This window comes from Scomber scombrus, chromosome 3, assembly GCF_963691925.1.
Source record: "Scomber scombrus chromosome 3, fScoSco1.1, whole genome shotgun sequence".
Taxonomy (NCBI): Eukaryota; Metazoa; Chordata; class Actinopteri; order Scombriformes; family Scombridae; genus Scomber; species Scomber scombrus.
Genome location: NC_084972.1, coordinates 18065439 through 18081247, shown reverse-complemented (window position 1 = coordinate 18081247; position 15809 = coordinate 18065439). Strand labels below are relative to the sequence as shown.

At 40.5% G+C, this 15809-nt stretch overlaps 1 protein-coding gene across 1 annotated transcript in view; it reads left to right on the top strand.

The window, feature by feature from the left end:
* The window catches only part of cacna2d3 (calcium channel, voltage dependent, alpha2/delta subunit 3), a 37815-nt gene that overhangs the window by 4275 nt on the left and 17731 nt on the right, over positions 1-15809 (top strand). Inside the window, exons 3-13 of the mRNA XM_062415544.1 lie at positions 225-452; positions 1916-2032; positions 3496-3555; positions 7683-7845; positions 8443-8574; positions 10833-10893; positions 11013-11163; positions 11424-11498; positions 11617-11706; positions 14071-14184; positions 15231-15309. Of these exons, the coding sequence (XP_062271528.1) occupies positions 420-452; positions 1916-2032; positions 3496-3555; positions 7683-7845; positions 8443-8574; positions 10833-10893; positions 11013-11163; positions 11424-11498; positions 11617-11706; positions 14071-14184; positions 15231-15309 (1075 nt within the window). The 5' untranslated portion in view covers positions 225-419. The remainder of the gene's footprint in view (positions 1-224; positions 453-1915; positions 2033-3495; positions 3556-7682; positions 7846-8442; positions 8575-10832; positions 10894-11012; positions 11164-11423; positions 11499-11616; positions 11707-14070; positions 14185-15230; positions 15310-15809) is intronic.

Below are 15809 nucleotides of genomic sequence, written 5' to 3'. Positions count from 1 at the left end.
TTTATTTATTACAGGAATGCATTATAATGTAAACTGACATATTTTTTTGCTCTCTCATTGCACAGTATTTAAGTATAAAAGGTATGCCAGTCATGGCCAGTTCTCGGCCTTAACACTCTGTCTCTTCTCTGACTCTTTATTTTCCTCCTGTAAGTTAAGTTACAACATCAATTCCTATCAAACGTATTAATCCTCTTCATTTGACCCTATCCTCGCTATTTTAGGAGCTGTGGGCTATCACAGTGCCGCGTCCAGGGACCAACTCCAGTTCTCAGGGCAGTACCTCGGTCAAGGGCAGTAGCAGGATTAATCCTAAAAGCTCGCCTGCATGTCCTGGAGTGTGGGAGGAGGGTGGAACAACCAGAGGAAGTCCACGCAAATATGGGGAGAGCGTTCAGACTGCATTCAGAAAGCGACTCATGGGGCCAAACCTTGGAACTCCTTGCCCTGAGGTGACAGTTCTTTAATATAAGAAGCCGAAGCACTATGTTTTAGTTCCTCCCTTTTGTTACTAAATATGAATTTCATCTTTGTACAGAATATTTTTTTTAATATGCCCTGCAGACTTGTTCATTTTGTGCGTGTATGTAAGCACTTTGCTTGTGTCCTGTTCATCGAGGTATGTCTGTAGAGAGTTGTGCCGATCCAGTCAGCACAAAGCAGTGAGCTGTGAGGGAGCTGATGGGTCGTTAGGGGCTGGTCGTTAAGGCTGATCATTAGATGCTTTTATGGTAAATTACTTGATATCACTAAGATTTCAGCAAAAAGGGGAAACACTGGAGCTCCTCAGGCTCCTTCTGCTTTGGTCATTACTCTAATCAATAATCATGATCAGTGCTTTTGACGGATGGGGCATAACCTCCACTTGATGACTGGAGGAGTGAGAGGGAGGAGGATGTGGGGAGGGGGACTTGGGACTTGGGGTGCTGAGGCAAGGAGGACAGGCGTGAAATGAACTGTTCTGCTCCACTGCGAGCCCACACTCTTCCTTTCAGAAGGTAATTTGTCGCCTCATGTACTGGAGTGTGTGTTTTTGTGCGCTTCCTGTCCACACAATGTGTAATGTGTTAGAATGTGCGCTACAGACCTATTGTGGCTCATGTTTATTTTTAGATAAGGTTATTGGAGGTGTGTGATGTGGCTGACTGGACAGCGTGAGAGGATCAGGGTTTTGTTTTTATTTGGCATGTGTGTGTGTGTGTGTGTGTGTGTGTGTGTGTGTGTGTGTGTGTGTGTGTGTGTGTGTGTGTGTGTGTGTATGCCAGGCAGGTGTGGGATTATGTAATATTATATTCCTCCGAGCTGTGGCGGGCTTTGTTCTGTATCACTGGAGGTCCTGTGCGTCCAGCAGAATCAGCATTATGTGAGGTGTAGTTCATTACCCAGAGTCGCCCAAGCTTGACACGTTATTATCTTTCTCCTGTGCTTTGACTCCATTTCAATTACCCTCTTACCATGCATAGCCTTCAGATCCAGCCCCGCCCCCCTCCTCCCCCTTGGCCACCCAACTTGGCCATCTTCAGCCAATCAGAGAGAAAGAAGCAGCATGTGCAGCCAATGACTGAGACCAGATAAAGACTATCAATCATGCTGTGTTGCAGCATGGATTTTATCAGCCGTTCATCTGAGACTGGCTTCATGCAGCTTGTCATCCAACATGTGAAGGTTTATAAGCTGTGTTTAACAATTCCCCACCTCTCTGAAGGGGGATGCAGTGAAACAACAATCCTCTAAAATTCTGAACAACAGAAACACAGAAAAATATGATTACCTAAATGTTCTTATTCTTCTTATGAGTGTTAGTAGACATTTAAAGCATTTCATGGGTTTAGTGGCTTTTCCTGCAGCCAGTGTTTTAAGATTTACAGTTGCCCCTTTCTGTCAATGCCACAATTTTGTTTCTGGTTGTTTTCAGAAATATAAAGAGCTTGAAAAATCAGTCAGAGTGGAGGAAATTGATGGTCTGAAACTGGTCAAAAACGTGGCCGTAAAGATGGAGGAAATGTTCCGGAGAAAAGCAGAGGCCACCAGGGTAGGTACAATTTTATTATTTTATTTTTTGGGGGGTACAAGTTGAGCAGATTAGCCAATTGGAAAAACAGACTATTGTTCCAAATTTCTACCTTATAATGTTGCTGTAAAAGGCTGATCTGGAATATAGTCTTACATGTATTAGTCTGCAGGCCTGAGTTGTTAGCTGGGATCCACACACAGCAGTAGCATGTCTGCGCCCTCAGCACAGAGGAGCTTGTAACCATTTTAATGCTGCACCTCCTGTAGGGACTGCTGGGAAATGATAAGGTTTTATCTCATCCCGCCTGATCCCATGTGTGCCCCCCAACTCATGATAATTCTGCCTGTAAATTACACTCTTAAGAGGGTGCTTAATTTAATAAACCTGATTTAATTCCTTGAGATACATCAACACATTTAAGTGCTTTTCGAAAAATATGTAAGAACCACAAATTTGACTGTTATAAAAAAAAAAAAAAACAGGTTCTTAATTAGACCTATAGATGCTTGGCCCAGTATCCTAAACTGACGACGTCATCACTTTGTCCAAATTGAAAAGGGAGTTTATAAAAGCAGTGACCTCAATATGAAGGTGGAGTGTTAAGCCAGATATTTCAGAAAAATTTAAATTAGACATAAAAAGAGGCTATTCTCCGTTTAAATCAGATAATACTACTTTTATTTTTCGCCCTCCCTCCCCCTTTTTTTCTTTTTTAAATTGTCCAACTGCTGACTGCATTAGGTCTTATCATGAGGTCAGTTGAATTTGGCCGCTGCTGCTCCAAAGTCTCAGTTGTGTTTATATAGCAGTTATATTGACACGTGTGACAGATGTTAATTACCTGCTTGGCTCCAAAAGCGAGAGTGACTGTAACGTTTTAGGCATTTCCCCGGAAACACAGAGCCAAGCACATTTCCAGAATCGAGTTATTATAGAGGCTATATCGTTGCTCCAACCTGCCTCCATCAATCATTTCACAGCTGCACTGCGCAGTATAGTGGCCTACATTTTATGCATATTTCTGCCCTCAAAAAATACTACAATGATTACCAAGGAGGGACAGACAACATTTTTTAGCAACAGCTTAGTACAACAAGCTGGACATCCCGCCGATTTCATTCAGAGATGAATCTAAAATCCCGGCTTTTGTGCCCCATCATGTCCCTGGATGGGAAGACATTTGTTGGGATGTGAAAATAACAGAGCGGCAAAGAAATGTGCAAACAGCAAGTTTGAAAAATACAGAGTGTAGAAAAACTTGTGGTGATATAGGCCTACTCTGTGGAAACCATTTGTGGAAGTCTTTAGAAGTGTATTGTCCAATGAAGAATGTGCATATAGTCTACTGTATTTTAAGTCTTTCTACAGGCCTATACGGAAAGGATTTATATAGACAAGCATATTACGATGTGTGTAATAGTAATATACACTTACCAAAAATACATATTTTAATTACTTAATAATGTTTTTCCTCCTTCCAGCGTCTGGTGGAGGCAGCAGAAGAAGCGCACCATCAGCATGAAGATAATCCCGACCTGCAGGTGAGGTTTGTCCCGGTCTAAAGAAAATAATAGAAAATTAAAGAGAAGAAAAGAAAAGAAGAGAAGAGAATAGAAGAGAAAAACATAACTATTAAGGAATGCGGTGCATCATTGTGTTAGAGCAGGATGAATCGTTTTAAATTGGCGGTGGGGAGGAGCGGCAGCAAGGTGAAAGAAGGGTAATAGACCCTAAAAGTCTTTAATTGCGTTGGCATCGTCCTTCACACTAATGTCCTGTCAGCACTTTGATACATAATGCTTCTTTGATAAGCAATGCCACACACACTGAAGGCTGCGGCTGCATGCTGTCATAACTCAAACTGACTGTTTTTAAGCGCAGGAATCATAGTTCAAAGGCAGCTCTGCAGCGGCGCCTTAAGGTTTCACACTATTGAAGAAGATCAGGCCTGAAGCAACTAGGTGATTAAGATCTATTGTGTCCTGAACATTTCCCAGAGGTGGATGTACTATCGGAGTCAGTCTTTGGACTGAGGAAGGCCTGCATTGCTTCTCATTTTAATTTTATTTAACAGGACGTGCTCTGGCTGTGTTCAGGACATTATTTAGCGGCTCTCATTGCGGATTTCCAGGGCACACTGAGCTTCCACAGTCTCTGCAGAGGGAATGCAGTATTTCTGTCGTTTATTAGCGCTCTCTCTCTCTCTCTCTCTCTCTCTCTCTCTCTCTCTCTCTCTCTCTCTCTCTCTCTCTCTCTGTCTCTGTCCAGTGGACAAAGATAAATGTAACCCCCCCCTTTTGCGCACCGCATTGTTTCACTTACATGCCTTTTGATTGGAAACCCACTCGAGCAACAAAACATTGAAATAACGGCAGCACTTTACAGTTAATAGAAGCATTTACATCATATGAAAAGATTTCGGTCACCTTGTTCCTCTGCTGATCAGGTAGATTTGTACCTTTTAACCCTTTAAAAAAACAACACTAACTTTAACTTAATAAGTAAGAAAATACAGCCTATATTTTTTTTTTTCATCATGACATTTGAAAATATTTTCTATACCTTCACAATTAATTTGTTCTTTGTCACTGACTCTGGGCCACTTTGTGACAATCAACAATTTATTATACATTTAAGGTAAAATAAAATCATACCTTCTAAAGCATATTATTGCTTACAAACTTTATTGAAGGATTTCTGCATTTCTTATTTTCAATGCATATTTTACTAAATTATATTTTATTTTTATTAATATCACTTCAGACAAGTTGTTATCCCTCACACTCAAACCTTTAATTCTTAAACCAAAACGTATAAATATCGACTGCACAAATATTAAATACACCATTTCTGATTTAATTCTTTATAATAATTTTAGTCACAAATAATTTACTGAAATATTTTAATAGTATTCCCTGTAAAGAATAGTTTTATGACCTTTGCATTGGCTTTTTTTTTTTACCTAAGACTTTATACTTTAGATTTCATGTCCTACATAATCAGACAAATACAACTGTCACAAACTACTATTTGTCTATGTCTATTGCATTTTAAAAGAGGCATTATAATCATTATTAATAATAATCAAAATTATTGTATGCTGTTCATAGATACAAGCTGTTCTGACTTTTTTATTCAAGCAATTGACACTATCGGTGTATAGTGCAGGCCTATCACACAGACATCTCATCTTAAAGGCCATAAAAAATAATAGGGAAAATTCAATATCCACCTGCGGTAATGGTGTGACGTCATGATATTACTCCTTGTGGCATCATTTAGCCAAGCTCGCCTCCTCTGACACCACACATTTTTCATGCACCATTTCACGGACCACAATGAGATAAGCTGGCTGCTGTTATCTCCGCTGCTTCATGTCAGGACAGCCGGGTGCTCTGCATTGACCCCAGTGTATTCACCAGTTCAAGGGTGTGCAGATCAGGTTTGATGGAGCAACAGAAACATGGCTCCTACTTGAAAATTGTGTTCAGTGTTGCTTTAGATGAGGTTTGGTCGAGATTAGTTTTTTTACAGAATTTTGCTTTTAACGTGAGACATTTGCACCAGCTTAGAAACAGCCTTCAAGAGATTTTGAAGGTCAGGAAAATGAGTTGCTCATGAGATTATTATTTTAGAAATATGAAATTAAAATAATAATGCAGGTTAAATCTTCTTTTAAACTTTCCCTAATCAATATTTCTGCCAAAATCTTGTCAGGATCAGCTGTTACACCGAGAGGCTAAATTTCAGCTTTTATGACTGTCTCTTGAAAATCTTTGAAGCATAGATACAAAGTTTATTGTGGCGTTTAGAAATCATTATTTACTGGCAGAGGAAACATTTTTAAATCCAGATTTTATTTTTGAATGCCTGCTGCTGTCATGTTGTGAACATCATGACAATTACACATTTACAAAAGCAGTAGGTATACTAACTCAGTAAAATAAGTACTGTAAATTATTTGCATACAAAATATATTTTCTGATAACCTGAATGCTCTTGTTGATCATTTTTTAACAAAATGTTTTAAACTACAATATGCTCTAACAATGTGATTGTAACAAAAGGAAAGGACAAGTCTTCCATGAAGCCATTAGTTATGGAAACAGCTGAGTCAGAGCCTGTTAAGTTTCGATTAGACTTAGAAGACGATGTAAGTCACTTCGTAGATTTTGTCGTAACATACAAGGAATAAAGCTTAGTGAAACCCACCATCTCCGCTCATACAGTAAGGCCCAGCAGCGTGTAATGGAGGGCAGATCTCTGCAGTGAGGCCTACATAACTGCAGTGGTGTAAGAGTCAGTGGGGCGTCTCGGAGAGCTGCAGTGTCCCATGGCCTGCTCTACAGTAATAACCCTGGTGGTTAACGTGCCTCTCTACAGCACTCTCAGTTCTGCTGAGGGTGCACGTTTTTCTCCCCTGCTGCTCCCCTTCCGCAGCTCTCCCCCAGCACCCCCTCCACCCCGCCACAGCTCGTCAGAGAGTTGCTCAGGCGTGGTATGAGCTGTCAGGGGCTGCTTGATGGTGATGCCGGCGCGGCCTCCCCCGAGTGTGATGCTGTAGAGTCCATCACCAATCTCTCTCTCTCTCTCTCTCTCTCTCTCTCTCTCTCTCTCTCTCTCTCTCTCTCTCTCTCTCTCTCTCTCTCTCTCTCTCTCTCTCTCTCTCTCTCTCTCTCTCTCCTCTTTCCTCCCTCCATCTCTTTCTCTCTCAGTGCAGACAATAAGGACCAGAGGCCACAGAGAGGCCGCTCAGACAGGATGAGGCAGTCCTTCATTTGCAGCAGCAGGCAGTGAAGGACAGGACAGGCAAACTGTTGGGTTTCAGTTTAGGGAGACTTTTCGCTGGCAGTCATGAGCTCATCTTTGGGTCCTTCTTAGGAGTCAGAGACAAGTTGCTACAGTTCACACACCTGAAAACTTTAAAACCTGCACAAACTAAACTGAATACCACAAAATGTCTGCACACACTCGTACTCATTATTAATTAAGAGTGACTGTAGGTTATAGCAGGTAGATTGAGCCCCGCCTCCCTCAGTATCAAAGTGTCCTTGAACAAAGCCTCGTCTAAATGAATCTTGTGTAAAATCTGTAATGAAATATTTCTACATTGCGAGAAGTTATGCTATTATATATATATTTTAGCCATTTCCATCCTATTTAACTTTATTATTTTCTCTATTTTTATCGTGACTCTCATCCCGTATAAATATCAGACACTGGTTAAAAATGTTCATCACCGTTTCCAATAACCCAAGGTGACATTTTTTCAAATGTCTTTTTATTACTTATTATATTTATGAAGGTGGAACCAGGATTTAATAAATAATCCTTGGTTTGATAGTGGTCCAAGAGCAGAACCTTCATAAGGAAAATCTGACAAGCCCCTTAATGAATGTTTACATTTTTTTCAATCTTATACCTGTATACTCATATACAGGTGAACACTGAAAGAGTTTTTGGTTGTTGTAATTGTTCCTGGGTTTCTGTAATGGATTTCTGTACAACTTGTATGGAGAGGAGGAATAATTACAGTTTATATATGAATAATGTTATTATACTTTGGCTTTTGAGCCAAATGAATAATGCAAATTACTTCTGCCCTCTATCTAACATTTGTCGTACTTTCAATGTACGTAACATTTGCCATATTCACTCCTTTCTTCAGTACGAGTACTTTAACGCGGTGCTGATCAATGAAGTGGACGATGAGGGCAATAACGTGGAGCTGGGAGGAGAGTTCCTAATGGAGCCAAATGACCATTTCAACAACCTGTCAGTCAACCTCAGCCTCAGTGTGGTGCAGGTGCCCACCAACATGTACAACAAAGGTGAGAACTCGGCCTGCACACAGCTAGAGGGTGCAGGATTATGTGAGTGTTATTTACCTACTGCAAGCTGATGAACGGGGAGGAGAGAGGGAGGGAGAGGAGTAAGTGGTGAAAGTGAGAAATGGTTGTTGAAACTGAATCAGTGTCATAGGCTGGGAGAAGTGGAATTAGGGGATCAATAGCAATCCTTACATTAAGAGAAAGGAACTGCAGACCTCTCAAAGACTCCAGAAAGAGAGCAGAGATTAGGGGGATGGGAACGATTTCTCTCGTATGCTAGCAGTTCAGTCGCTGCTTGTTTCATAACAGAGTGTGTTACCTCTCCCTGTGGCTGCTTTTGTGTGGCTGTAATGGACTCTCCATAACTCTCTGTTCATGGCACAAAGGGAGGCTGCTACCGGCTCGTCTAGCAGGAGGATGGGATGGGATGATTTAGTCACAGGCATTGTATCTCCTTCAAGGGGGTCAATAAGGGACAAAGGTCAAACATGCACTCAGTAGTGGAAAGCAGGATGATTACCATTACCACCGTATAATTAACTTGTCTTTTTTTCTTCCTTCTTGCTGTCTCTGTCCACATCCTTCACCTTTCCTTAGACCCTGACATAGTGAACGGCGTATACTGGTCTGAGGCCCTGAATAAAGTATTTGTAGATAATTTTGATAGAGATCCAACACTCATTTGGCAGTACTTTGGGAGCGCAAAAGGTTTCTTCAGGCAGTACCCTGGTAAGTGTTGTAACTTTGCTGGTCTATCTTCCTATTTCCATATCTGTCCGTTACTCACTGTGTGTGTGTGTGTGTGTGTGTGTGTGTGTGTGTGTGTGTGTGTGTGTGTGTGTGTGTGTGTGTGTGTGTGTGTGTGTGTGTGTGTGTGTGTGTGTGTGTGTGTGGCAAAGAAATGGTTGTCTCAAGGGAGCCGTCAGCCGTCACTGCAGGAAAAATAAAAAAATCAAATCATAACGAATGATATAGAATTACTAAAAGGGTAATTTGGCTAATGTTGTAATTTTACAGACCATCAGAGAGGATGCATATATACAGACTGTAATTAATCAGCATTTGCTGGTGTGGGTCTACAGCCACGCTGAGAATGAGTCCACAGCTGCTGGATCCAACCAAAGTTATCAGACCGTTAGGATGATGTGAAACAGTCGGCTCACTGCAGTGCTGGAGAGAAGCCCTGAAGATGAGATACAACGGATTTTTACTGTAAAACTGATATGGGTTCTGTATGTTTAGTGTATTAGAAGAAATTCATAAAAGAGACATAGATCAGACACTTTATGTAGTTTTTATGTTTTCACTCCATTTTAGTCATACATTTCCTGGCAGTTAACAGTAAGACTGAATATTATTATATAGGATGACATTACTTTTTTCCATTTTCTTCATGTAATCAACAAATCAAATCACAAAACAATAACACAGTCTCGGAACCCATCGGCCATCGTCTGATGACAATTTTGCCTCCGGAGTAAATGCCAGATAATGGTTATCCAGGCCAAGACTTTCTCTTCCATGTCATTGTTTACAGTCTGATTATCAACTTGAGACGAGATAATGGAGTTGAAGTTGGAGTTGAGAGATGACATCTACCATCAGATTGTTTCACAAGTAGCCAGTTTACACTCAGTTAACAATTTTAAACCAAACAAGAGTTGATACTTTTTATAGGTGTTTTAGGTCCAGGTGACATTTCACCTCTTTTTCTCCCCACACAGACTGTATTCAAACCAAATCATGTTCCTGTAGAAATCATGGATTTATAAAGAGAAATGGATACAGGAACGCTGCTGGGCTTTATTTATATGTAGCCCATATGACATAGCAGCCAAACCGTGTAATTATGTTATGTGATGCCTTTGGGCCCAAAAATTATTTTTCCCATAGCCCATTCAAATCGTGAATGAGATATCTGTAAATCAGCAGAAATTTTTTTGGCGTCATAATCCTTGAAAAAACCAATTGAATCCGATTCTGATAGAGAAAGGAGTAATTTCCTTTCACAGAATCTGATTAATTCGGTCCCATCACATTTGAAAAGTCTAGAGGAGCTGCATGATTGAATGATTTTATCCCCATTCAAGTTAGCCCTAAGTCAGCTGTCTCAGCCGGCAGAAGTCTCTAGTGAGCATGCTCCATGGGTGCCTTCATCTCATAGAGAGACTGTAGCCAGTCCTCTTTATACATCCGAGGTAGAAATTGACAGAATGGAAACAGCAACCAGAACGCATCTGATCCCAAAAGGCTGGTGATAGATTGGATGTGCTGGAGGGATGACGTATGCTAAACTTAACCTTAACCTTAACCTTAACCTAACCCTAACATTAAACTGAACCCTGGCCGCACTCCCAAGAGTTCGATCCTTCCAATCTGTCTGTTGCACTCAGCCCCAAGCTCATTCATACCTGAAGACGTCAATCTTTAAAAATCACAAATACGTATATACTTTACTTTTTAAAAAGGTTAAATAATTTCACAACACAGCTGGGTGCTGTATTTTTTCTGAAATGTTATATAAGCAGGACTAAATAGTTTTTGTTGGCGACTATCTTCAGCTGCTGATTTATACAAATTTTGGTACTCTAGTGAGTATTTCTGGCAGCAGGACTGTGAATGTGGGACCGACTCAAGATAAACTACAGCGGCTGTGTTCCCAGTAATGGAGGAACATGTCACCCAGTGCAAAAATGTTGCTCATTCATGAGATTTTAATAGTTTTTGGCCAACGGCGGAGGTCTGTGGCACAGAGGAATAACCTCTCCAATATACAGTAGTACTGGTGCCTATCCTTTATACATTAAACAGTTTGGCATATTGTCCACTGCTGATGGCTCCCCTGAGAGATGAAGAGACTTAACTGTGCCTTGATTACGGCAGATCTACATCATTGTCACATTTCAGATATCCTGTGTCAGTGTGCTCGTGTTTGTCTGCTGTCACACACCAGTAAATGTTGATATACGTTCTGATCTTTTCCACAGGAGTGAAGTGGCATCCTGATGAACATGGGGTTATCGGCTTTGACTGTAGAAACAGAAAGTGGTGAGTGTTTACATACCTGACAAACTGTTATTTTGTTTGTAAAGAGGGCGTTTCTTTTTATATTCCTCCCTCAATACTGCAACACCCAAGGATTCAAAGAATGTAATTTAACACCACAGGTACATCCAGGCAGCGACTTCACCTAAGGATGTCATTATCTTAGTTGATGTAAGTGGAAGTATGAAGGGACTGAGGCTGACCATCGCCAGACAGACTGTCTCTTCCATATTAGACACACTTGGAGATGACGACTTCTTCAACATCATTGCAGTAAGTGTCAGTTCAACCAAAATGTCACCTTTTTATACAGTTTATACAAATTTGTTTCTCATCTCATTATTTTTTAACATGTGATTCTCTCCGTCTACCTGTAATCTTAGCCATTTGCTACCTGAAACCTTAATTCAATAATTTGTACTAAAGACATTTCTGTTATGTATTTTAGATAACTCTTTAAGTCAAACTTGCATTAAAAACAAAGAGTACTTATTTAATGTTCTTTTATCGAAGTGTTTTTTGTATTTCTGCAGTATAATCAGGAGATTCACTATGTGGAGCCCTGTTTGAATGGCACGCTGGTCCGGGCAGACAGAGCCAATAAAGACGTAAGTCCTGATCAAACTGACATGTAATGAATATATGTGGATTGTATCAGGTTTAATTTGTGTGATTAATGTTTAAAACTGTTCTTTTTTTCTCCCCTCTCCGTTATCACCTTGTCAGCATTTCCGTGAACATCTGGACAAACTGTTTGCCAAAGGGATCGGGCTGCTGGGGGACGCTCTGGATGAGGCGTTCACGATCCTGAATGATGTAAGTTCCACTACAGTAAACCTCTTTACATCCACCTGCTCTGTATCTGTGATTGTCTGTCAGTTTAATGGGGATACTGTTCACACATAAATCTTCACAGTCTATATTCCACTGAAATATTGTATCACAAAGCAAATGAACTCATTTCTTATTCACTGGTTACTGATAATGTGACGGTGCTGTTGAGTATTCATAAGTTTTCACCAAATTAATTTATTGATTCATTTGGCAGGAAGTATTGAATTTGTGCATGTGCCCAGCTTTTATAAATGCACTTTGTTGTCATTTAATTCGAGGGCTCCACTTGACCAGAACATTAGGAAAACTTTCATTTTACAAGCCACATTTGTTTTCACTGACAGAGTGTTCAAGTGCGACACTCTACATGTTCTCAGCTAATCATAAAAAGCAGCACACTCCAGTCAAATACATTTGAGTGCTTGGGAGGTGTGTCGCCTGTCGAAACGCTCCAGCGCTATCCTCGTTCCGCCCTCCAAACACAGACACATCTATTCAGACGCGTGATTAATGGCTCTAATTAATGTCAATGATTAATAACGTGGCTGATTGGAACACAAAGCAGATAAGACCAGGTGCCACGCTGCACTCCTTTTATCTCCCTGTTTTCAGGCGAGCTTTGGCTGCGCCGCTCAAGCTGAGGGAGCGCAGCTTTTACCTCTGCATTTGTCAGATTAATTAAAGCTCTGCAGTGAATATGGTAATATGGTAGCCAGTAGCCCAACGCTGAAATTCATTGTTGCTGTCCAGGAAAAGACTGCAGCCTATCATAACCCTAATCAAGAAGAAACTCACCTCATGTGAAGAGCGTTGCACTGTTTTTACATCCAGACCTGGTCAGCTGAGTAAAATTGGAGCTGTGATCTGACAATGTACAGTGTGAAGAATAATATGAAAGAAACATAAAACAGCAAGCATATAATGAAATATTTTTACTATTGCAAAATATGTAATCCAACCCTTTTTTCCCCTTCTTTTAAAAAAAAATGTCTTTGGAAACAAGAACATTAATTTGTCTCTCAAGTAACTAGGCCTTGAAATTGATTAGATTTTATCAGCATCAATTACTTAATGATCCTGTTATTGATCATGTCTTTTCTCATTAACATTTATATTTACAAATAATTATTTACTTAAAAATCTGAAGCAACACAAATCCCCAGAGGCCAAGAGTGCTGAGTATCTTAAATATAAACCTTAAACACTCCACTATATTCTCTCACATCCTCCCTCTGAAACACTTATGATAGAAACTGGTCTGGACTATTTCATTATGAACAAAAACTAATATTTGCGTTGCATTTGATTGTTTTTGTTTTGTTTTTTTTACATTAAATTGTGTAATTATCTTACGTCAGACTGACTTTAGATTTTCCTGCTGAATACGTAGATTATACAGTAGTTACAGTAAAAACCTTTTCAAAGTTGACCTCAGGTACAGATCTGTCTAAAGTTAATGTCATATAATTTGCATTATTTTCACTATTGTAACTTTAATATTTGAATTTAGTGTTTAATCCTCTACCTTTTTTCTGCCTGCTGTGCAGAGCCGTCTCTGTCTGTGGCGACCGTGAGGACTTTAAGGCACAGCAAACAGAGTTGCCTCAGACACAAATCAGACCCAAACTGCTACTTTTGTTTGAGGCCACATACACATGATGCACTATGCATGATGATGGTGCATTATGTTAACATTAACAAACTTCCATAGTGCAATCCATAGTGGGAATAATAATAGCATTTTTGATTTGATCTGGTTGTCTGGTAACTTTGTAACCCTTTATAGTTTGGTAAATGATTAGTGTTTTGAGCTAAAACCTGAACTTTACTATACTGTACTGTACTGTAAGAGGCTCTAAAGGCTTTTAAAATTATGATTCAACTACTGAGGCTTGCTTTGGCTGTTATAAAATTCACCCAGAATAAGGACAATTTACTGAGAGGATAGGACACACTAACATTGTTTATACCCTTGTGGTAATATGACATTTCTATTTTTATCATATTTGTGCACAATTGTATGTGTCTGTGAGGTTTAAGGCCCCCTGGTGCTCGGCCTGTGGGGCTGAAGAGCAGTCATGCTCAGCAGTACTGTCACTACACTCTCCTCTTTCTCTCCACATTCACTCTGTTACAGGTCAATAAGCTGCTTAATTACTGCGATGCATCTTCTGCATCAGAATTAAGAGTACTACACAAGTTCATTTACAAAGCCGTTTTCTGTATTTTATTGACTGATGGCTTTATCATCAACAACATATACAGAGATTGTTGGCTCTGTTCGTCTACTGTGTAAATAACACCACATATATAATTTGTGTTTTTTGTATATATTTTCATTTGCAGTTTAATCGGACGGGTCACGGCAGTGTGTGCAGCCAGGCCATAATGCTTGTGACGGATGGGGCAACTGAAATGTATGATAACGTTTTTGAGAGGCACAATTGGCCAGAAAGAAAGGTGTGTCTTTCCCTCTCTCCTTTCTGCTCCACCTGGTATCTAATTCTGAACATTACACATGTCTATTTTATGAATTTTCTGCTTGCATTGCACTTTTCCTCCATCTAGGATAGATGTACCTGTTAATATATATGACAGCTGGAACTCCTGTCTTGACGTTTTGGGGAATTGGTTTCCTACTTCATTACCACTAATAACTTTGTAATGTAAAATTCACATCAATATGATGGTTTTCAGTGTGTTGACATGTTACACAGCAATATTTCCCCCATGGGAAATAAAACATGGGAAATTAAGCACTTTCAAGGGGCAGCGCATGTACAAGCAGTTCAGTCTAAAAGGCTCTGGTTCCCCATTGCTGTGCTCTCCCTACACTTCTTCCTGGACTCAACATTGGTTTAAAATCTTTTGTTAGGCTCCCTTTGTAAGACCTAAATGCAATTGAAATGAAATGGACTGCTGTGCCATTCAGAAAGCAATAAAAACAACAGCTCAGGGGCTTTTGTTCAGTCCTATCAAGCATATGTGTGTGGGCAGTGTTTGGCAGGGTGCAGGGCAGTGTTTGGCTGGGCACCCCATCCCCCCTTCATACACCCTCAGGGCCGCTATATGGCAGCCATTCAGTGTTTTCTATATGCTTTATGCTTAGCAAAGCATCTGGAGCCAATGAGCCATGCAGATTTGGCAAAGAGTCACACAGCGTTCTTTAAAAGGACAGTGGAACATGCCCTCATGCCCAACCCCCAACAATAGAAAATTAATTGAATTTAACTGCATATACTGCTATCTAAAAAAGACAATGGTAAAAAACAGACAAACAAAGGTTGGAAAAAAAGGTAAAGAATAACACGAGGAAGTAAACAAGAAGAAACAGCTAAGCGGGAAGTGTTTCCTCATGAGGATGCAAAAACATGCAGCTACGTCTTGTTCCAAAGCCAGATAGAATCAGGACAGGAAGATGAAGTACTAAGGAGACACATCACTTTCCATGTTTTTTTAATCCTTCCATCTTTGAAACTGTTGACATCTATGTGTCCTCTGCACAGGTGCGCATATTCCCTTACCTGATTGGACGAGAGTCTGCGTTTGCTGATAACCTCAAATGGATGGCTTGTGCCAACAAAGGTTTGGGACTTTTTGATAAACACTTTCCGAGACACCTCCGTATCAGAGTGTTGAACGGGCCTGATGTGGTGTTTCTGTGCTCCATTATGAGAAGTAGAGGATGTGTGGGTAGCAGTGTGGTTTGGCTGCGTTATGTGTGTTTGTGTGTGTGTTCATGCATGTGTGTGTGTGTGTGTGTGCAGGCTCAGATTCTTTCTGCCAAGAGGTAATGAAGTGGCACTTGGGGGGGTCAGAGGTCAATCCGCTCTAATCCTTCTTCCTGTCAGAGTGTCTCCCTCTCGGCTGCTCGCTACTGATGGCTCCCACACGTCAATGCTCCGGATGAGTGCAATCTTGAAGGGAAAGTCGCAGTCAGGAAAACAGATCATGGAGGGATTTTGGAGGGACAAGCCCCATACCTCCATCCCCATGCAGACCCCCACTGAGAAATAACCTTACTTGTCTTATATGAGACATTGTCAGGAACAGCAGGAGCTGAAACCAAGTCAAATGACTCCTGT